Here is a 21144-nt window from a genome sequence, read left to right as displayed (position 1 = left end):
GAAAAAAAAAGTGAGAATCATGCCTCCCGTCCAGGTTGTTCCCCTTCTGGTAGAACTATAGAAGTAACCTGGAATGTAGTAGGAGGTAGTTCTCTCTGAGACTGAAGGATTTCCCGGACAAAATATGTCATAATTCATAGCCACATCCAGCCCCCCTCCCCTCCCCCCCTCCCCTGGGAATGTATCTGTATGTAGGAGGTCTCCCGTCCTGTTCACCATCGCGATTTTCATCATCTTCATCATCATCGCAAACAGTACTGTCATTGACCCAGCGCCGAACCGGATTCTGTTTGTATACAGACAAAAAAAAATTGATTCAAAAAAAGAAAAAGAAAAGAAAAAAAAAAAGAAACCACCCCCTCCCCCCCTTCTCCCATTCGAGAACACTCGCCGCACTCGTCGTGCCTTCGCACCACTCCGCCACCCATCGTCGTGTCGCCTCGCCTCTTCTACGTATTGTCGCCGGCAGAATTATTCGAGCCTTGCAGATTCGGAAAAGCCAATAAAGACGCCGCCGCTGCCGCTGACCCCGACGCCGATAATGATGATGATGACGATGATGATGCCGCCGCCGCCACCGCCGCCGCCGCTGCCGCCTGCTGGCCCAGTGTGAAGTTTTCAGGAGACTCTGCCATGAGCAGACTCAAATTCGGCGCAGCGTCTCTACTCAATAATTGCTGTGGCGCAGATTTCAACTGCGCGACGATTTTGTCGACGTCGCAGCCCAAGCGTAGAAAGGCCAGCAATAGGGCCTGAATTATCATCCGAGGGGCGGGCGGAGAATTGTACCACTGGTTAGCGAATATTGCACTGTATGGGGGGGGGGGGGGTTCTTTTGCTTTTTGTTCATTTCTGGGTGGGGCTATACCACCACCATCACCATCACCATCACCATCACTATCACCTCTCTCTCTCTCTCTCTCTTTCTAGCTACCGGTCGGTGCAAAACTTACGGACTCTTGGTCTGATCGCGTGCGAAGCTGATCGAATAGGTATTCGAGATTCTCGGTCTTGGTCGTCGACTTGTGCAGTTTCATCTGTCATACCTCGACTGTTGTTATTAACTGACTTCGACAAGAGAGAACATCCTACTACGGCTACTGCTCGAAGAAGGTTATATGGAGCCCGAAGAGCGATCCGCCTTTTTCCACGGATTTCTTTTTCTTTTTCTTTTTCCTCTTTTTCTTCTTTTTCTTTTTTGGGGGAAGGAGGAAACCGTCCACGAACCTTTAATGATCCCACTCTCGTCAATCCTTCATCATACTCGTACGCACACTCGACCGCTCGACGCAAGCAGGAAGCACACGCCGGTCGCTCGCCCGAGCACTGCAGAGGCACACATCATCAATCAGCAAAAAGGGCAAGGCCACCGTAAGGCACGGGGGAGAGACAAAAGATTTTCGCATCTCGAATTGGGCGGCATGGCGTACTTTGCCCTTTCGTCTTCGACACGGCCAGCACGCAACATCCACAATCTTCTTCTGGTATGGCGTCGTCGTCCTGTCACTGCTGGCCGACCCTGCCCGTGGGTTCTGGTCACTCTGGTTGTTGATAATTCTCGAATCAGTTTTTTTTTTCTCACCAAATAACGACAACAAGAACAACCACAATTGGTGTCAGCCCCCTCCTCCCCCCACCCACCCTCGCCCCCCGGTGTTGGGTTCGTGTCAGCAGCAGCAGCAGGGAGCCTCGATGGGACGCACCGTGTCGGATAGTTGTTGGTCTGCGACAGATCCAGCAGGGCCAGCGTTGTTGGGGAGTTCCACAAAGTGATTTCCGGTGCTATCTCCCATGCTCGAGCGGTGATCGCAGCAGCAGCAGCAAGTGGCACGAAAGAACGAAAGAAAATAAAAAGAATACAAGTATCTTTCGGGTGATAGACCGATATCGATGCCCAAGCTGTTTTTTTGTCGCCCGCGGCTACTCCTCCTCCTCCTCTCCTCCTCCTCCTCTCCTACTTCTACTTCTACTTCTACTTCTACTACTGTAAGTAAAGCACCACACAATGTTTTATTTTCTCCCTGCTTATTTACGGTGGACGACTCATTGATATTTCGCGCGTCATGTGCAATGATAGAGAGAGCGAGGGAGAGAGAGAGTATGTGTGTGTATGTGCGTATGTGTCTGTGTGTGAGTGAGAAGGTTGGCTGCAAGGGAGGTCTTGGAAAGGCGACCTTGAAGATCTGATACTGGCCCACCATCGGCACTCCTGGTGTGTGTGTGCATGTGTGTGTGTGTGTTGTGTGTGGACCGGCCTTTGGAGCTGCACAAAACGGCGTCTGGGATGACGGCAATTCCATTGCTGGTAACGAACGAACGAACGAACCACAGGTACATCTCTCAGCGGCTTTGCGGAGCAAGGAGAGTAACGGGAGGTAGTAGGTACCTCGTCCAAGGTCACCAACAAGTGAATTCATCATCATCGGCATCATCATCGTTTGGGGGGGAACGGGGGGAACGGGGGGGTTGAACAGACTGCATGCTTGGGAACGCCTTTCAATCAGCAGCAGCCTCCTGCAGACCTTTCGTTTTAGCCCCCGTGTCACCACTAATAAACTGAGGATCCTCCGTCTGGGCCCTCTGGGGCAAATGATCCGTCACTCCGGCCATCTTTATGCTGGCTTTGCTAGGATACCTACATTTCCTCACTCTCGGAGGCGTGTCCGCCCCCGTTTGTGTTCTCGGAGCACCCGAAGAATAGCCTCACCGTTGTAAAGCTGGTCATGGCTCACTCTCACTCTCTCACTCATTCTCTCACTAGGTACTCTTGATTTTCACATGGGGGAGGAGGCTCGACACCTGTCCTCTCTAGCTAGACTTTGCTGGAACTTGTCTTGTTTTCTTTTTCCTGTTCTCCGTGCTCCTCACCACACAACCGCCACCTGCTCCAGCCGAAGTCGCGATCATCATCACTCATCGATCGACTTGGTAGATAATGTAGGTAGTACATGTATCTTCGCACGAAGCTCCGAGCCATGACGATGGGCGGGCTCCTCCTACTTACACGTGACGATGGACTCAGCCCCGAGTCCGACGTCTAGAACTTCCTTCCATAGTGTGTAACCCTTTATTTTTTTCTTTCTATTATTGAGGCGCAGCGGTCGGGAAAAACTTGTGCTATGCAGGCGAGAAGGGGCGGGCGGGCTTCTTCATATCCGGAATTTGCCACCACAAAAAAAGTCGTCAGGGACGGGCCACTGCATCAGCCAGCCACTGGGGGTTCATCCTCCTCGCGTACGAGCGCCTCGAATCTGCTACGTACAGTGCGGCTGATCTGTGGCTGGCTGTGAGTAAAAGAGTACGAAGTGTCTGATAGTTGGTGGTCAGCTTCGATGGAAGCTCCCAGGTTTTGACACCGCTAAAAAAAAACTATACAACTCTAACAAAGAGGCCAGATTCAACGAATACCAGAAAGCTCACCAATCGCAATTGTATCATCACCATACTCCTTCTACGAACGAACCCTCAAACATGGCTGCCCCGTTGAATTATGACAGGTCATGAGATTCTTGCTCCTATGCCGCATCTGCCTCCTCCTCCTCCTCGTACGCCCTAGACCCCGATTCTCGTCCGGTTGCAGAGACCGCGGTCTGCCTGACCAGTAGGCCTTGGAAAGCATGGCTCAGGAGCGCTCTCCACATACCTCTGTTGATCGGGGACAACTTCGAAGGCTGCCGACTTGTCCACGAAGGTGAGGGTGACTGGTGGGTACTCGCGCCAGACTCATGCCGTAGAGATACACACTGCTGCCAGCGCGTCGAGCGGTAGAATGCGCACGTCGCACGATACGATGGGAGATGCATCTGGTCACCTCGAGCAATGGTCCCCACTGTGGATTGTGCCTTTTCTCTCGCCCTGCACAGGTCGATCTCTCAACTGACATGCAGCCCTACCATGTCCTTCACCAAAGTCTCGAGGGTTGACGCTTCTACATCGGTGTGTCTCAGCCTTGTGTCTACGATGAACGTCGAGCGCACTTTGTCCAGATGGGGCAGGGCCGGAAAAGCGTGGTCGAGGCGGGCGAAGACTCTGTGCGCAAGCGCAGGGAGAACCACACCTTTGCGCACAGCGGTCGCTTGTATGCTTCTCAGAATTGCTCGGCATATGACGAACGACTGGGCGGCCCGTAGACACAGCAACAGTCCCAGAGAGAAGATATACCGGGCGTCCAGGTCGGAGTGCAGAACAGGCAATGCCGCCAAACAGACGTGCACCAGCGGCGCGAGGTTCTGAGACGGTGTACACTGGGGTGACCACTGTCGATCGAAGTGGAAGATGTTCGTCTTGAGCTGCTCCAAAGCCGCAAAGTACGTCGCGGTCATCAGCTCATCCGGCAGACCGGCTTCTCGGAGCGGCTTGCTGGAGGGCAGAAAGCTGGTGGGGCCGTCTGGCTCGAGCACAAAGGGGCTAAACAATTGCATCAGTGCCAGCTGGTAGTAGTTGTGAAGGCCGATAAGCTGAGGAGTGGAGACTCGAAGGCTCTTCAGGGGCTGGCGCAGCTCATGGTACCACTTGCGAAGACGCTCATAGATGGCCAGAGCAGCATCATGATGCGCTTTGGTCACGTTGTTGGTTTCATGTCTGCGATGTACTGGCATGATGTCGGCTACAATCAGGGACAGAGTAGATCGTGCGTACTGCAGCTGCCCTGGGAATTGACGGCATGTTCCTGGCCAAGGCCACGCAGCCCAGATATCGTCTGCTTCCGACTCAGGCTCCGCCATGATGGGTATTGCTGGACAATCAGTCATAGGCTGCAAATCGTTGATGAGTGACAAGTATCTGAGGGGATTTTTTGGGGGGTCATGTCAGCTTGCCGTCACAGGACCGCGAATACTAGTACTGACGACTTACGCTCTGTAATCAAATATACCCCAAGCTACAGCTTGTCGCCCTCTAGTACGCACAGCATGCTGCGCGCTTCGATCGAAGGTTTTGTGTGCCATTGCAGGGCGAAAAAAGCCAAGTACTCGTGCCAGCTGCTCAGCTTGAGCCAGGTAAGGCCAGCCAAATTTGTCTTGTCCTTTGAACTGATATACCAGGAACAATAACATCCCAGCAATGATCACCGCTGGAATCGCATCGTCGTGGCACATATCCCATTGCTGAGTTGCTGCTGCTAAACCAAAGTGCTCGGCTATGGCAGCTTTGTCGGGCTCAAGAAAGTAGAAGTTGCGACTCCCGAGCGCCATCATCGCGTGGATCAGCAATGAGCTACACAGCTCTGATGGCTGACCCTTGGCAAGCTGATCCAGGAAGAGATCTTCATCGAAAAATGTGAAGCTTGGGTGATCCCAAGTCAGAAAGCACCGTATGATGTTCCGAAAGGTCTCATCATCGAGATATGTCAGCCCCCAGTCATTGCTATGCGCCGCTTGGATTCTGGGATCGTAGTCGGAAAACGTGCCATCCTGCCATGGAGCTGACAGATGCCGTCTGCACTTCGACTCGGGAGCGGTCTCCTGGCTGGCGACACGCCTCAGATACGGCTGTTTGTCGCCTCCGTCCATCTGTGCCACTCTCTCGCTGTGCCGCGAATCTGACCTAGACCCGTGACACTTCTTTGGAGGATGCCCTGTTTGCCTTCCTGCACTGATCTCTAAGCGTTCTGGCGATACTTGGAAGCGAACAGCTTGGAGCGCTGACTCGATGTCACTCCCTGAGCGTACCGCTGAAAGCACACGCAAGGCTTCAGCATCTGAGCTTTCTCTCATAAGGGAGAATAGTGCTTGGTATTGTAAGAGCTGGGGCTGAATCTGCTCCAATTTCCTCTTGACAGCTGTAATTGGCGTGGCATCGGGATCTCGCTCCGAATCCCAGACACATAACGTCCTCCGGCGAGCACATGATGAACAGATTGGCCTCGTGCCATCGCACTGGAGTGCTCTTAGTATGGCTTCAGAAGGGCCGCGCACAACACGATATACCTTTGTTTTCTTGCTTCTGCATCTGTCACAGGCGACCGTGACCTGATCGCGCCTCTTCGATGCCGAGGACTTTGTCAACGAGGAAGCCATCAATGAGTGAGGATGAAGATGATCATCATGCCGACAAAAAAGCGAGATGAACATCTGAGGCAGTACAGTCTGCCACCACAAAGCGCTCCACTTTCTTCATATCCCGACACAGCGCACAGATCCCAGACAAGCACAATCCGGGGCGGCGGCATGTACGCCTTCTGGTAGCCTGCAGCAAGAACGCATCGTCATGACGATTGAGATCAGCCACAAGAGACGTCCGTACATGGTCATACTTAGCGAGGACGGAAGTAACAGGGAGCATGGACCGGGTGAGATGCCTCAGACTTTACACGGTGTCCTCGAAGGAAGCCTGTGGTCCATGTAATTCCCGCATGGCCTCGTGTACCCCGTCGTCTCTCTTCACGTCGTAAGACCAGCGATAGTGTCGCGCTGACCCGCCTGACATGTGCTATGTGGTCGAATGTCGTAGCTCGTGTTCCAGTGTCATGGTTCGACTTGAGTAGCATCTTTGTGCGGTCTTCGCTCCGCTTCTCTTGAGTGTCAGCCACAACAAATTGGAGATGGCCCCGTCGCCATTGCGCAACACGGGATCTCACTATACGCTGCCCAAATGAGAACGGGACTAGAGTGTGATGAAGCTGCGAGTTCATCCCGTAGTGACTTCACTACGACATGGCACCCTCTTTTCTGCTCCTTTCCGTTTCCGATATCCTGCAAAGCGTTGTTCGCCAGACTATGCTGCAACGTGCAACCAGCGTCTGCTACTGACACTGGTCAAATTTGTGGTCTTGAGTGAAGCAAACAAGCTGACTTCCAAAAGCTCCCGATGCCACTCCGTGTCGCAACTGGGCTTGCTCTCAGTGCTCATCGGACCATAATCGTTTGTCAGCTGTACCGGTTACTGCACAAAGACTTCTTGGGAATCGACAAACTCTCAATAACAGCATTGGACTCTGATAAGGGCACCCACCGCCCAGCCACCGAGGCGCATGAGAGGAGAGGCACAATGCGGTCTCCCGTCGAGAAGCAGAAACGTCCGGGATGCATATCAGTCTCCGTCCGCCGGATCACATGCGACCTGAGCGAAGGAGAAGGCTGCGAACATCCCAGCTTGTCTGCATACGTGGCAGCAATCCACCATAATCATGTCGTGACCGGCCAGATCAAGCTCTATAGGCTTAGTGTCGTCGATATGAAACCAGCTGGAACGGGAGAAATGTGGCGTCAATGTCAGTCCTACGATAGCATGCATTTCGGCGGCAAACTGAACAAGATTGAGAACTTTCTTGCGAACGAAAGCTTCTTCGCAGAAGCTGCCGTGGCCATTGGCGAGGCAGACGAGATTGTGTATATCGAGGAAGTGGTTCTCGACAAGAGTTCTCGCGGCCACGGACTCGGACTGCAGGCTCTCAGTCAGGCTGTGGCACAGCTAAAGCTGCCGGAGAACAGTGTTCTGATGCTGGAGCCAGGAGGAGTTGGACAGCTCGAGTGCGGTCACGAGGAAACGGGCGAGAAGCTGGCGAAGCATTGGAGTCAGTTGGGCTTCCGCGTCTGGAGCTACACTGATGAGGCCTGGATGTGTGTGAATATCCAGGACTTCGCATTACCTGTTGTTCCTGTATCCCCTGGCGTGGGCCAGGACATGTAGTTAGTTGGCTTGCTTGCATTGGTGACGCTTCAATTCACTTGAATGAGGCATATCCGACCAGGGGATGTGCAGGGAGGCTCAGCGTACAGTAGGTACCTAATATGGGCAGTATGGGTACTAAGGTAGGTAGTATGGGCAGTAGGAGTTGTCTCCGGTAGAGCGAGCGAGAAAGGTCGATATCTCCGAAAAGTCGGTCGAACACCCTCCGGAGACCTCCACACCTTTCGACCGCATGTAGCCCTTCCGATCTCATCCGGCGTCGCGAGAATGGAGCGGGATCGGAGTGCCCCTCCTCCACGTCCCCCGCCATACTCGCTCCCGCCAGTTCGAGCACACGCGAGCATTTTTCGTGAGCCGCTCTGCCTGGCCTGGCCTGGCCTCGCATTGGCGGCGATGGGACAGCAGGTCAGGTATCATGATTACCGCGGCACTTCGTGGAGGCAGAGGCATTGCCGGGTGTCCAGAACGACTAATGTACATACCTACCTCCTACGTAGGTAGAACGACTGCTACTCTTCCTCGACCTCCTCCTCCCACCGCAGCCCGCAGCGGACTCCTCTCTCCACCTCTGATATCATAGGTACATACATGTACTGAGCTTTGCCCTGGCCAAACACAGCTCCATAGTGCCCCGTTCCTCGCGTCGCTTCCACCTACCTCCAGGGAGCACTCACTGCACCTCCTCGTTCCCAAGCTGAACAGCAGAATCTTCTTCTCCAAACACCAGACACGCCAGGCACCATGACCTCAAAGTATGGAGAGGGAGGTGCCGTTGGCGGCGAGAGCATCAACACGGAGATCGTGACCCTCTCACGATACTTGAGCGAGGAGCAGACGAAGCACAAGGAGGCCACGGGAGACTTCACGTGGGTCATGTAGTCTCAGCGAGTGGGAAAGTGCTGACAGTCCGCCGTACACAGATTGCTCTGCCATGCCCTCCAGTTCTCCTTCAAGTCGATAGCATACTACATTCGACGAGCTTCTCTGATCAACCTGTCTGGGCTTGCTGGATCCTCCAACATGACTGGAGACGATCAAAAGAAGCTAGACGTGATTGGTAACGATGTCTTCGTTGCGGCCATGCGATCGAGCGGACGTGTACGCGTCTTGGTGTCTGAAGAAGAGGAGGAAGCCATCGTCTTTGACAACAGCCCAAACGCTCGTTACGCTGTTGCCTGTGATCCAATTGATGGAAGCAGCAACTTGGATGCGGGTGTATCCGTCGGCACCATCTTCGGAATCTACAGACTCGAGGAAGGCGCAAAGGGCACCAAGGAGGATCTGCTGCGGCCAGGAACCGATCTTGTGGCTGCTGGCTTCACCATGTACGGTGCATCTGCTCAGCTAGTGCTCACGATGAAGGGTGGTCCAGTGAACGGCTTCACCATGGACAATGCCCTCGGCGAGTTCATCTTGACACATCCCAACATGGAGATGCCCAAGCGTAGAGCGATCTACAGCTGTAACGAAGGTAACAGCAAATACTGGCCTGAGCCAGTAAAGGAGTGGGTCGAAGGCCTGAAGAATGCAGAAAAGCCATACTCTGCCAGATATATCGGCTCCATGGTGGCCGATGCATACCGTACCCTCCTGTATGGCGGCATCTTTGCGTATCCCGCCGACAAGAAGTCGCCAAAGGGCAAACTCCGGATTCTCTATGAGTGCGGCCCCATGGCCATGGTTTTCGAGCAAGGTAAGACTCTTGCACGTGCCTCGACGAATGCAGCTAATGGTGTGGCGCAGCTGGTGGCCAAGCCGTCGATAGCAACATGCATCGAATGTTGACGGTCGTGCCCGAGCACATACACGATCGTAGTGGTATCTTCATGGGTAGTCACGAGGAGGTGCAAAAGGTCATTGATATCCACAAGAAGCATGGAATCTCCGCATAGGCAGGCGTTGGGCAAGGTAGGTACCTAGTTGAAGAACCACACTTGGTTCGGGTGAGGGTCAAGCACCAGCAGTCCAGCACGACGTTGAATGCCAAAAAAAAGTCCATGTCTCGAGCCGGTTTTGCCTCACGCTTCCAAATCCTCCACAATCCACGCCATGCCTGAGTATGATGATGCAGATTCAGCGCACTTTGCTATCATCCTTTGTAGTGTAGGAGGTGCCGCCTGGTTGCTGTTCCGTGCACCGCCATGAAGGGGCAACGGCAACGGGCAACCCCATGGTGCGGGTCGGAGTAGGACAGTGGAGGCCGGTGGGCCGCGAGTCGTGTTGATGTCGTGTTACCTGCTGAATACCCTGCCTTAAGGCACCTTAACTGAGTCAAGGATGCGGCGCCGAGCATTCTGCCCATGCCGCGAAAGGAAAGATCGACCATCCGCGCTCTTCACAAGTGCATATGACAGCGTCTTGTTCCGCCCCCACCCCCCAAACCTCTCGACTTCTTCGAGCAGGCGTAGGAGGCCATGACACTAACTTCAAGTTACTGACAGCACACCATAGGTCGGCACGGGGGTTATGGTATTGTCTGGGCTTGATCCGCGGCAGTAATACGGAACCATTTGAGAGGACAGATCCGCGTGCAATGTCAGGCATTGCTCGGCCGTAGCGTCAAGATGATGGACCTGGGTATGTAACATCGAGTCTGGCGATCATGATGAACGATGCTTGTGCTGATACCAGTTATAGGATCGTGGAGCGACTTCGCCTTGCGGACTTTGGTGGCCATCAGCCCATCGCCTCAGTGGGCGCATCGACAAGTAGAGCCATATCTGGGCCTACCGTTTGGTCCATATCTCCGCGCAGTGCCCCCGACCCGACCGCGCAGGTTGACCGAGCCTCTAAGACCTGCCGAAGATAGCTACTGGCATAAATTGCAGGTTTTCTCATACCTGGAGGCTGAGCAGCGCACCGACGACCAACAAGACTCAAGCTTTCTCGCGAGATTGCCCTATGATGTAAGAATCATCATTTATGAGATGGTCCTCGGCGGCAAGGTGTTTCACTGCTCTGCACAGAATCAGAAGAGTCCTATCAACCACTACGTGTGTAACCGCCCTGATCGTATCGATGCCGAAGGTGCTCGGCACAAATGCTCAAATGATGTATATCGACAGCCTTCGCCAGCAGGCGATGATGGAGCGCGTTCCCATACTGGGCTGCTGGCTCTGCTTTTGACCTGCCGCAAGATCTACTCAGAGGCTATTGGAACACTGTATAGCAGCAATACATTCGTGTTCAGTCAAAACTTCGCGGCATTCAGCTTCCTGAAATGCATGATTCCCAGAGGACGACTATCGTGCATCCGCAGTTTTCGCTTACATCTGCGCATCCCGCGGCACCCAGACTTGAACAGCAGAACACACCAAGACTGGGTCCAGCTCTGGCACTTCTTTGGCTCGGAGATGACGGGCCTCCAGGTGTTGCACCTTGAGTTGCAGATGTTACAACCCACGGAGGCCCAAATCGAAGCAATGGACGACCATGAGGCAGGGAGCTGGATCGAGCCCATGGTCACAATGGCGCTCGATGCACACCATGAACGTGGCTGCAGAGTCGAGATCGAAACCCGTGGCGTGAGACACATTCCCGCTCAAATATATCTGCAAGCTCAGCAAGAAAATCCTGGTCTTGACCATGCAGAAATCCTGTGCCGTAGCTGCGCAACACTGCACGAGCACATCAGATTTTCTCTTGGACGAAGGCCGGAAGATTGAGCAAACGGAAATGCCGTTCGAACCCAGACTACCTATCCTGCCTTCTGACTTCGGCCACAGCCTTCACAATCATGAGAGCATCTCTTGAATACATCTAGCACCACCATTGCACGACGACAAGGGCATTACGTTATCATTGTGACTCTTGAGGTAGAAGGGACTCACCTGGGCATTTGAAGACCCTCGAGCCCGAATTGAGGAGGGCAATGGATACGAGACCCTCAGCAGGCAAGCTCAGGTACCTACCTATAAATCGGGCAAGTACGATACGCATAGCCGGAAATGGCACCGGCTCATACGATGTCATGGAGCGTACATGTACACACCATTAAATGTCTGCATCAAATGTCTCCTCACAGGCACCCGCCCACGCTTTCTTTCCTTTCTTTTGTGTATAACCCCCACTGTGTACATGTAGTGTCTCAGTATGTCACATTGTGCTGTACAGATTACACATGCTTTTTCCAGGACTCTTTACTTGATGATTTTCCCCTCCCCACTGTCCAGATATTTCACAAGATCCTCTATTGTCACAGCCTTCAAGCCATGCCGTCTTGCAAAAGCGAGGCAGCCATCTCTTCTCATCATGCCAAAACCTCCCGACATTTCCGCCTTGCCCGCGACATACTCGCCATCCTCCACCATCTCCGCAATCACGCCGACCGGCTCTTTGCCAGCCAGTTTGCAGAAATCCACCGCAGCCTCTGTATGCCCCGCACGGACTCTCACACCGCCCTCTCGAGCTTGCAGCGGCACAACGTGTCCTGGTCTTCGAAACCAATCTTTTTGAACCGCAGGATCCGCCAGCCTGCGGCAGGTCAGACTGCGATCTTGCGCACTAATGCCCGTCGTGACTCCCTCTGCGGCATCTATCGTGATGGTGTATGCGGTGCGATTCGGGTCCGAGTTCTCCGTCACCATTTGAGGCAGTTCCAGTCGTGCCGCCAGAGCAGGCACAATCGGCGCACACAAGTAGCCCGAGGTGTATCGGATGAGAAAGGCGGCTTTGGCGGGCGTGAGATCCTGCGCAGCAATGATCAAGTCTCCTTCATTCTCGCGATCCGTCGAGTCCATGACCAGTATGAAGTCCCCATTTGCTATAGGTATGCAAAGCATTTGATTAGCGGGGCACACGAGCAGATATGATGTATTCTCCGCTCTGGGCTCTTTGGCTCTCTGGCTCACCGAAGGCTTCAATGGCATCGGGAATGCTATCGAAGCTGACATCTCCGTTTGCTGTTGCCATTTTTTGGTGTCTCTGCCTGGAATGCGCTTCCAATGCCCTGCAGGATAGGGAGCAGAGCAATGCGATAGAGAGAGAGGATGGCTTTCTTCGAATTTTTGGGTGACCTCGGTGGGAAGCTTCGCAAGATCCTAGACTAAGGTAGAGAGGTCACGAGGCGTGAGGAGGGGAAGTAATACTGTGCGGTGGGCTATGGCAATGGATGATGAAGCAGGCAGGCAGGCAGGCCGTCGACTACTACGTGCAGATGAAAAGCCATTGTATTACATACCTTATGTACATGCCGTCTGCCACTTGTGCCAGTAGCATGGTGGGGCGCAACAGTAGCCATTCCGACGCCGACACTGTGAGGCCGGGTGCTTTGCAAACACACCGGATCGGCTATGTTCCCTAGGAGTTTGTTTGGTGGGGCACATTAGTGATGACTGATGACACGCATTGGTCATCTTACCTCCTACATGTACCTTAGTACCTTAAGGTACAGGTACCTATGATGGAAGAAGGGAAGGAGAAGGTCAGGTACATGTCAAAGGTACAGGTATTGAGGCATGCTCTTTGAACTTCTGTGACCTTCTATTTGGACACGAAAAGACATTACCGCCCGCTTCCATTACGGCTGAGGACTTCGCATTACTAGGTAAGGTACCTACCTAGGTACCTGTACTGACCATCTATGCCGCAGGGGCCGCGCAGGGCGGTGGCCTCTTGACCTGGATTTATCGTGCCTCAATCTGTGAGTTCTGTCCTCTCGTATAAGGTAGGAGGTAGGTACCTGAGGTATGTATTCTCCGTGAACTACCTACATCAGGTACCTACCTGCCGACTAATCTCAATGGCAACGACATCAAAACATAAGGTACCGTACCTAGGTACGTAGCCACATCCGCATATGGACTGCTCGGACCGCGTCATGAACGAACTGTTCCAGTCTGGACTGCGTACCTAGGACCGTAGGTAGACCAAGGAGCTGATAGCCGACTCTGAGCCGATGCACAATGTGGAGTCCCGCCGCGGCGCTGGGTTCGTCACCATCTTCAAAAACGCAAAGAAATGCCATTGCAGCCGTTTGGGAGGTTCGTAGCCATCCATCAATTGGCATGGGTGGTGAGCAGACCTGGACCTTGTTCAGTCGTCACCCTTTTTGAGATCAAATTTGTTTCATAAACTAGTCTGGTGATACCCAGGTAGTTATGTAAGACGGTGGGTGGTTGACGAGTGGGAGAGTGGGTCATAGAAAGAGAAAGAGAAAAAGAAAAGAAAAAGACCACACAATTGGTCAAGCGCAGCCGCTCTGTCCAATCTCCAGCATTGGGTCACGATGGCTTTTGTTGCAGCATGATGCTGGCGGCACATCTGCGGGAGTGGACAAGACATTCCAGAACACGACACGACCGCTTTGCTTGACAGCCGAAGATCTGCCATTCGGGGACCATGTGCCGGCTTTAGCAAGCGTCCAACGACCAACTTTGCGGGTTGCCCGGGCGGATGGATGCCGGACGGGACGCAGGGCCTTTAGCCTGACAGGTACAAGGCTTTTGCACAGCACTGAGCACCGCACGCCCATTCCCATCTTACCTAGGACTTGTGGTGAATGAGAGAGTACATGTATCCCGTACGCAGCGAAGAAAAAAAACAGAAAAAAACTCCCGGCGGCAACGATCAGATCTCGTCGCCTGCTGACATATATACGATGCATGATGCTGATCGAGACATTATGGAGTACAGTAGTATACCGGCTGCCCCTTTCACACACATAGATTGTGCCACATGAGGTGGTATTGTATTTCCATTGTCGTGTTACCGTAAAGGAGGTACTATGTACCTCCTCCTACCTTACCTTAGGTAAACATACATGTATCATGTATGGATGCATCTCGAGGGTCCCGAAGAAGCGGCATCGCATGCGTATGTCCCAGATGTGACAGAGCTTGCGCGCGATCTTCACACGCGACCAGAGTGCTCGTGCGTTTTTTTTTCTGCTATCCATCCCGTACTTGGAAGAATGTCACTCAATATTAGCCGGGCGCCTGGCCACAATACGGCCTCTGAAATGCATGCATACTTTTGACCCTTTTCCTGCTTACATACATACTTTACATGTACCTACAACATCAGTACAGGTACCTACCTACATGTACCTAGGTAGTGTAGGTAACTTATGATTACATCATTATGCTACTTTCAATGTACCTGCAGTCGCCAGACAAAAATGGAAATCCGTCAAGTTCCCTGTTGAGGTACAAGTACGAATCCAGTTTGCATGAAATTATATACATATACAGTTGCAGGCAGCGAGATTCTTTTGAGAGCTAGAAACCTACCGAAATCTAGGAGCCTTGGATACTAGGTACGTAAAAAGCTACCTACCTGTAGGTAGTAAGGTCAGGTAGGTACATACCTACAATACTATCCCCCTTTTGATGAAAATAGGTACAAAGCAGTGAGCACCCTAAAATTCCAAAAAATTCCCCTTGTGTGTTTCGAATCTCGACATCCTTGCACAGGGGTTGAAAGGCGGTCGGGGATACGCACTAGCTAGCAGCTATTCTTAAACCGAACCCACCTTCCGCGTCGGATTGTGACCATGCATGCTCAGATCCTGATGGCCTCCTGGCTGGAATCCATCAAAAAAGGAGTAAATACTGGATTATAATTTATCGAGACAGGAGCTTCTTTTGTAGTCCTTTTGTCCGGAGAAACACACGGTCTATCTTCTCCACTCTACGACAGTCGGAGAGTCGGGCGCGTATGCGTAGAAGTCAGGTACCGAGAGTGAGTAGCAGGCTGTCTTGTATGAAGACCTTAATAGGTGTTTGGAGGTGTGTAACAGCACGCGGAACTCCGGTTGGTGTTGTCCATGGTCTGAGTAGCCCCGCCCACTAATGTACCTACATGTAGATGGTAATGTGAAGTAATGTCGATGGCGATGTCTCCAGCTGCATGGAAAGTGGAAGCATCGAAGTACATAGGTGACGATCGTACTTGCAGTAAAGCAAACGAGATGACAGCAAGACTGCCACTGGGGCCGATAATATGAACAGTGTGGCTCAGCACTCAGCAGTGGGTACCGTTGGACAATTCTATTTCTCTGCAGGCGAAAATCGAAATGAGGAGCAAGTTGCAACTCTCCATTAATCATATAATAATATAAAATCCACAAACAAGCCTTGTTAGAAAGTACGAGGCCTATTGACGCTCCGTGCTCTCCGGGCTTTTCCATCAACGACCAGATCGAGGACCGCGCGGTGCTTCGATCATGAGCAAATGGCGTCAGAGCCCGGTGTCTGGAAGGAATTTACGGCCTTCTAGCACTGTTCTATGCGTTTGAAGACTCAACGTCGTCGTACCAGATAGATGCATACCTTAGGTGCGTAAGGTACATCAACGTACCTACATGTACATGTACATGTAGTGTAAGGTAGGTAGACGAAGATGATGCTTACTGCCAGGCCGTTGGAGCAATACCAACCGGCAGGACATGTACCTACATATCTCACGTTCGGGAGTGTCAAGCTTCCCGACAACAACACAACACCTGCACACTAGCTGGACGGATTGTGACATGATTAATTATCATCTTGTTCCACAGCTGAGATCTTGTAATGTCACCCAAGCTGACATCACCGTATAAAACCAGGATCCCTGCAACCGGTAGCCGCAATCACTCTGCAGTACCAGGATCACATATCGATCTTGACTCGCAGATTGGAAAGTGCTGCTGCACCTGCCCAAAATATGTCTGCACTGCCGGGAACGGGTGTCAGACTACTGCTGTCTTGTTGAAAATGTTCTGCCACACATCGCCAAACGCAACACGACAGGGGGACCCGAGAGCCACGATGCGATGCGGCGTCGGTTGCTCGAGCGAACGCTCATGTTCATCAGATCTGCCGCCGCTGTGCCGTGATCGGGGTTCCAACGGTAGCTACAGGTACATGTACCTTACCAGGCTTACCTACTCTACTGTACCGCCTAGTGTATCTACCCGTACGGCTTTCATCGACCAAGAACGCGGCCTGTCTTATAAGCTCTCGCGACAAGGGTCATCCTAAGTGTATCAGGCGCGTGCCCTGGACGTGGGTATCATGGACCGCAATCTCTTGCTGACAACAACCGATGTCAGCTGGAGCCTAGCTTTTTCCTTAGTTGCGTGTGCGGTGTGCGGTGTGAATGCTATATGCTCAATAATAATACGCCTCGTGCTCTGCACTGACTTCTACCCTCTGTGTGGCCCTGACCTACATCATAGCACCCACTACTACTCTTACCTTACTACTACTGCTACTGCTACTACTACTACTACCACCACCACCATCACCACCACACGTTCCTTCTCTGGACCTTCTGTTAACCTCTTTTGGGACTCTCTACACCTTCATTGTACAGAGCACCGACCACTCGACCCTTTCCTGGAGTGTGTCGCAGGGAACAGCTTCAACAAGCCGTGTTGGATCTGTACAGTATTACATAGGCTCTGCGGCCGCTTCTCCCAGCGCTATTCGCAGGTCGGATACGCCTCTTGTACGACTCTCTTGTCCTTTGGATCGTTGTTGAAAGTACTCCGAGACGGCAGAACGCTCAGAGAGGAGAGTACGGATTTGAGGAAGAAGAGGTGGATAGCATCTGGAATTGATCACAGCGCAAGTGCCTTACTGATCAGCCATTCATCGTTGATTTCGGCCACATCGGCACAACAATCGAGAAGGACTCGACCGTTCTCACAATCACACATTCTTGGAGGACGCAGCGCGAACGACGACAACCAAACTGAAGGTTATCTTCGCCACTACGCCATCCCGTTGCATGCAGCGGAAGGGAAGCGGCTAAAACGATCGAGGTGGATTTGGGAAAGGGTTTGAACAAGATAGACGCCTGATTCGAGGTGGCCACGAAGGTTGCGCCATAACAATCCGCTGGACTGTTAAGACGCATCAACTGGCAGTCGCTGCAAACCGATTGCTGAGAGATCGAGCGCGCAGAATCTGCCGAAATTGTGGTCAGAGACGCGCCGAGCAACTTGAAAGGCGCCATCGCACATTGTCGTGTGAAAAGACAGCCCCCAGGGGAGGTCGACACTTGTCCCAGCGCGAGCTGAAACGAACTTGTTGCCCGCAGTGAGGTCAAGGTTGAAGTTTCGAAAATAACCGTGCCAAGCACGCCTCCTGTTCGCTTGTTCCCGGAAGCCGCTCCTGCCTCGAGAGAGTGTGCAAGGACCATCTCCCTACACGCGAAAGAAACACATTCAACACTCTTCACATCTGGAGAGGTCGTTTCTCCATTACACGGCGGCCGCATAATACAATCCATACCCTCATAGAAGGTAAGTTGCAACCATCACTCCTCGCTGCCCCAGAGTGGCGCCGGGGTTCGAGAAAAACCTGCACCTCCTTTTGCTCCGGCAAAGACGCGCAGGAAACAACAACCCAGGACATCGAGCCATCCCAAATGTACTGGCTTCCGTCGAGTTGATAGATTGCCGATTCCACACTTGCTTACAGTCTGTGACTACAGGTTCTCTTTTTAGCTGCAGGAAAGCAGTGATCCTCTTCTGGCACTGCGCTTGCTTGGATCCTTGACCGGGGCTCGAGCCTTTCAGCACCATCGACGCACTGCACCACCCACCGCCACGACCTCCGCCGCCGCCCTCACCTCCGCCGCGACGTCGAAAAACGACCTGAGCGCGCGCCTACGATTACACGTCGAGCAAACAGTCGCTGTGTAGGCGTCGTGAGGCTAGAAAATTTCTGCTCCAGTCAGTACACTCTCGCGCGCTGTTTGAGTGAGACAATATTGCACTCCGTCGCATTGGATGTCTCTACCGTCCATCAACAACATACTGCCCGCGTCATATCACAAGAGGAGGGATAGTTTGACTGCGCACATGGACCTTCATACACTGTTGAATACTAACCGGGCGGTCTCAGGTGCAGTAGTGAACCGCAACATGCAGTACGAAGTTCCTATGCCACTCAGCATGAACCACGACATGCACACACCGAACGGAAACTATCTAGGACAGAATTTATACGTTCCCACTGCCAATCGCATCAAATCCGAGAATGGCTCTGATCGCGGCGTCTCTCCCCACTCCTCTGAGCATTCGTCGAGATACTCGTCGACAGCGCCGCAGAACTCGGTAGCATATCAACAGATTGCTGCACAACTGACCAATGGCATGCGATATCCGTCACCCTCGATGCCGCAATCCAATTCGATGCCGATGCTGCAACAACACTACCAGCCTACTGGGACTCCGGACAGTAACTACCCACAGCACACTCCTACACTTGGCGCCACACAGCAGAGCACGCCACAGGAGCCAAGTCCGATGGAAGGAGCACGAACGAGTACCGGAAGCAGCGGCCTCCCCAAAGCATTCGCTTGCTCAACATGCAATAAGGGCTTCGCGAGGAGAAGTGACTTGGCGCGTCATGGTGCGACGATCTTGTGTTTCATCCCTTGAGAAGAGAGGCGCTAATATACAATGACAGAGCGTATCCACAGTGGTGTTAGGCCACACGTGTGCGATTACGCAGGTTGCGGCAAGCAGTTCATCCAACGCTCGGCGCTGACAGTCCACTCGCGCGTGCACACTGGCGAGAAGCCCCACATGTGCGAGCGATGTGGAAAGGTATCTAAACATCTTCGTGCACTGTCCTCTGAACCACACACTGACTGAAGTACCAGCCATTCTCGGATAGCAGCTCGCTCGCTCGTCACCGCCGCATCCACTCTGGCAAGCGACCGTATAAGTGTCCATATGCCGATTGCCAAAAGACCTTCACTCGCCGCACGACTCTCACGAGACATCAGAATCATCACACGGGTACGATCGAAGAGTCGGAAGCAGCCACTGCAGCGGCATTGGCATCACGCGTATCTATGCAGGGCCAGCGCTCGCGAGGTTCGGATGACGAGAACGACTTCTCTGACAATGGTAAATCCCCATTGCCACAGCCTGATCGCCAGTCGACGAATTCTCCGGCTGCCGGCATGAACAATATGCCCACTCTCCAGAGACAGACGTCCGAGTTTTACATGAACGCCATATCTGGTGGCATGGCAGCTGTGCCTCCCCACATGCGCAGCCAGGTTCAGGCATCACCGCGTGCACAGTCGCCTCAACAATACTCTATGCCGGGCAACAACGGTACGCCTCAGCCGCGAATTACCTCGATTTCGGCCGCAGGCTACAACGGACCCCCTCAGATTATGGAACCGCCCACCACGAATGGCCACCAACAAACCGGTAGTGGCCACAACAGCCCACATCTCAACGGTTGGCAGTCGCCTCACAATGGCATGGGTCCTGGTCAACATCAGACGACAGACTACTCCTATCAAGATGCCAGCGGATATCCTTCTCACAGCGTCAATGCCATGCACGCGTACTATCAGGCTCCCAACGTGTCGCGGCCCCACAGTACTGGTCCTGTCGACTACAGTAGCGGACTGCGCCAAGACGTTTGGACTCAACAGCCTTGAAAAGGTGTGCTTCCGTCATTGGATATGGGCCACTTGCTAGCTCTACGCGCAGGTGCCACATGAGATGAACACTCGAGCGAGTGCACTCAGCGCACCCAGCGCAACTTGCATTTCCATCGCCGGAGGTCCATGGACCGGCTTGATACCCAGATCACTTATGCTTGCTTTCGGGAGTAGTAATTTTGCTTGGGGCCCGTTTGGCGTTTCTATTTATCTCACACGGAGTTTATCATGGGCTGTCTGATACCCCATCCCGCCAGATCATACCACTCGTCTCCTTTGTTCAAGACCGGCCTTTTAAAGAAGGAGGAATAACCAGTCACTCTAATATGGGATTGCTTTCTATTGCGGGCGCCACAAAAAATGGGATACCTCGGTCGTGCTGCTTAGCAGATGCTTGCTCGCCTCTGTTATGATGAATGCACGACTGCGTCTGTAACATAGGCGGCAGCGGGCGTCGCATTTGGGGTTCAGATGGGGAAGGGAGGTCTGGGTAATTAACAGCAGTGCAGACCAAGGTCGCACGAGCTGAGTACTACATTAACTGTAATTTTGGAGGACGGCGCGCGCGCTGTGAGGATTGGGCGTCGCTTGTCGGAAGAGCATGGTCAGACGCGAACTCTGTAGCGGTTCTGATGCACGAAGGAGACTGACGAGCAGGCTTGCTGTCTTCGTCCTCGACCAAAGATGGGATCTTATGTCAACTGTAGTAGTAGTAATACGTGTGTGTGTGTCGTCGCATCACCAGATGGCGCACAAGAAGAGAAAGTGGAGCCAACGTCTGCAGACTTTTACCAGGTACTGAGTGAGCATGAAGTGCCATGTACGCCGGTACGGTGTACCCCGACCTCGACGTTTGCTTGAGCCTTGAGCCTTGATGTTATGCTGGCTGCCCGGCATGGATGATGGCTCCACTTCGCTGGGCCCCTTGCTCGTGCTCTGCAGTGGGTTCTGGGCTTCTGGCAAACCTGCGCACCTGCCACGGAACAGGTCAAAAGTGATCAACCAATGAACGACCCCATGTAGAAGAAATGATGCACGATGCCCCCAGGGCCCCACCTGACTCTGATTTAGAACTAACGTACATACAACACCTTGGAAACATCATACTTCGAACTTCTC

General features: G+C 52.9%; 7 protein-coding genes across 7 annotated transcripts; 4 read left to right on the top strand and 3 right to left on the bottom strand.

Moving 5' to 3' along the window:
• Positions 1-686: 686 nt before the first annotated feature.
• SEPMUDRAFT_28816 (uncharacterized protein) lies at positions 687-1481 on the bottom strand (the record flags this gene model as incomplete). The annotated part of the gene is made up of 4 exons (XM_016908446.1): positions 687-752; positions 954-1037; positions 1228-1326; positions 1431-1481. Coding segments are annotated over 4 exons (300 nt in total), but the record flags the coding sequence as incomplete, so codon positions are not given.
• Positions 1482-3342: 1861 nt separating this feature from the next.
• SEPMUDRAFT_125104 (uncharacterized protein) lies at positions 3343-7738 on the bottom strand. Its single transcript, XM_016901953.1, has 4 exons — positions 7717-7738; positions 5928-7597; positions 4855-5876; positions 3343-4782 (listed from the first exon to the last, which is right to left on the bottom strand). The coding sequence occupies exons 2-4, from the start codon at positions 6015-6017 to the stop codon at positions 3873-3875; spliced, it is 2022 nt and encodes a 673-aa protein (XP_016761387.1). The 5' UTR covers positions 6018-7597; positions 7717-7738; the 3' UTR covers positions 3343-3872.
• SEPMUDRAFT_116322 (uncharacterized protein) lies at positions 6808-7629 on the top strand (the record flags this gene model as incomplete). The annotated part of the gene is made up of 1 exon (XM_016901245.1): positions 6808-7629. The coding sequence occupies one exon, from the start codon at positions 6808-6810 to the stop codon at positions 7627-7629; it is 822 nt and encodes a 273-aa protein (XP_016761388.1).
• A 399-nt stretch (positions 7739-8137) lies between the features above and the next one.
• On the top strand, positions 8138-9639 carry SEPMUDRAFT_148621 (inositol phosphatase). Its single transcript, XM_016905037.1, has 3 exons — positions 8138-8495; positions 8550-9322; positions 9373-9639. Exons 1-3 carry the CDS (start codon positions 8371-8373, stop codon positions 9519-9521), a joined length of 1047 nt encoding a protein of 348 aa, XP_016761386.1. The 5' UTR covers positions 8138-8370; the 3' UTR covers positions 9522-9639.
• Positions 9640-10160: 521 nt separating this feature from the next.
• Positions 10161-11455, top strand: SEPMUDRAFT_155625 (uncharacterized protein). The gene is made up of 2 exons (XM_016907627.1): positions 10161-10206; positions 10267-11455. The coding sequence occupies exons 1-2, from the start codon at positions 10194-10196 to the stop codon at positions 11292-11294; spliced, it is 1041 nt and encodes a 346-aa protein (XP_016761385.1). The 5' UTR covers positions 10161-10193; the 3' UTR covers positions 11295-11455.
• Positions 11456-11675: 220 nt separating this feature from the next.
• SEPMUDRAFT_148619 (3,4-dihydroxy-2-butanone 4-phosphate synthase) lies at positions 11676-12733 on the bottom strand. The gene is made up of 2 exons (XM_016905036.1): positions 12480-12733; positions 11676-12391 (listed from the first exon to the last, which is right to left on the bottom strand). Exons 1-2 carry the CDS (start codon positions 12538-12540, stop codon positions 11769-11771), a joined length of 684 nt encoding a protein of 227 aa, XP_016761384.1. The 5' UTR covers positions 12541-12733; the 3' UTR covers positions 11676-11768.
• Positions 12734-17891: 5158 nt separating this feature from the next.
• On the top strand, positions 17892-20794 carry SEPMUDRAFT_148618 (uncharacterized protein). The gene is made up of 5 exons (XM_016905035.1): positions 17892-17984; positions 18049-18289; positions 18462-18971; positions 19029-19168; positions 19225-20794. Exons 3-5 carry the CDS (start codon positions 18482-18484, stop codon positions 20020-20022), a joined length of 1428 nt encoding a protein of 475 aa, XP_016761383.1. The 5' UTR covers positions 17892-17984; positions 18049-18289; positions 18462-18481; the 3' UTR covers positions 20023-20794.
• Positions 20795-21144: the final 350 nt, after the last annotated feature.

The sequence above is a fragment of the Sphaerulina musiva genome (assembly GCF_000320565.1).
Source record: "Sphaerulina musiva SO2202 unplaced genomic scaffold SEPMUscaffold_4, whole genome shotgun sequence".
NCBI classification, from domain to species: Eukaryota; Fungi; Ascomycota; class Dothideomycetes; order Mycosphaerellales; family Mycosphaerellaceae; genus Sphaerulina; species Sphaerulina musiva.
Note: the sequence above shows the minus strand (reverse complement) of the source record. Positions and strands in the feature narration are given on the sequence as shown.

Excerpts from the sequence above, each read along its gene's own strand:
- SEPMUDRAFT_125104 (XM_016901953.1), bottom strand. The coding sequence starts at position 6,017 with ATGGCTTCCTCGTTGACAAAGTCCTCGGCATCGAAGAGGCGCGATCAG. Across the intron at positions 5,877-5,927 it reads GCAGAAGCAAGAAAACAAAG|TGCGATGGCACGAGGCCAAT; the intron begins GTATATCGTGTT and ends AGAGCACTCCAG. Across the intron at positions 4,783-4,854 it reads GGTATATTTGATTACAGAGC|ATACTTGTCACTCATCAACG; the intron begins GTAAGTCGTCAG and ends AAATCCCCTCAG.
- SEPMUDRAFT_148621 (XM_016905037.1), top strand. The coding sequence starts at position 8,371 with ATGACCTCAAAGTATGGAGAGGGAGGTGCCGTTGGCGGCGAGAGCATC. Across the intron at positions 8,496-8,549 it reads GAGGCCACGGGAGACTTCAC|ATTGCTCTGCCATGCCCTCC; the intron begins GTGGGTCATGTA and ends CGCCGTACACAG. Across the intron at positions 9,323-9,372 it reads GGCCATGGTTTTCGAGCAAG|CTGGTGGCCAAGCCGTCGAT; the intron begins GTAAGACTCTTG and ends GGTGTGGCGCAG.
- SEPMUDRAFT_148619 (XM_016905036.1), bottom strand. The coding sequence starts at position 12,540 with ATGGCAACAGCAAACGGAGATGTCAGCTTCGATAGCATTCCCGATGCC. Across the intron at positions 12,392-12,479 it reads CGATGCCATTGAAGCCTTCG|CAAATGGGGACTTCATACTG; the intron begins GTGAGCCAGAGA and ends GCATACCTATAG.
- SEPMUDRAFT_148618 (XM_016905035.1), top strand. The coding sequence starts at position 18,482 with ATGCAGTACGAAGTTCCTATGCCACTCAGCATGAACCACGACATGCAC. Across the intron at positions 18,972-19,028 it reads AAGTGACTTGGCGCGTCATG|AGCGTATCCACAGTGGTGTT; the intron begins GTGCGACGATCT and ends ATACAATGACAG. Across the intron at positions 19,169-19,224 it reads TGTGCGAGCGATGTGGAAAG|CCATTCTCGGATAGCAGCTC; the intron begins GTATCTAAACAT and ends CTGAAGTACCAG.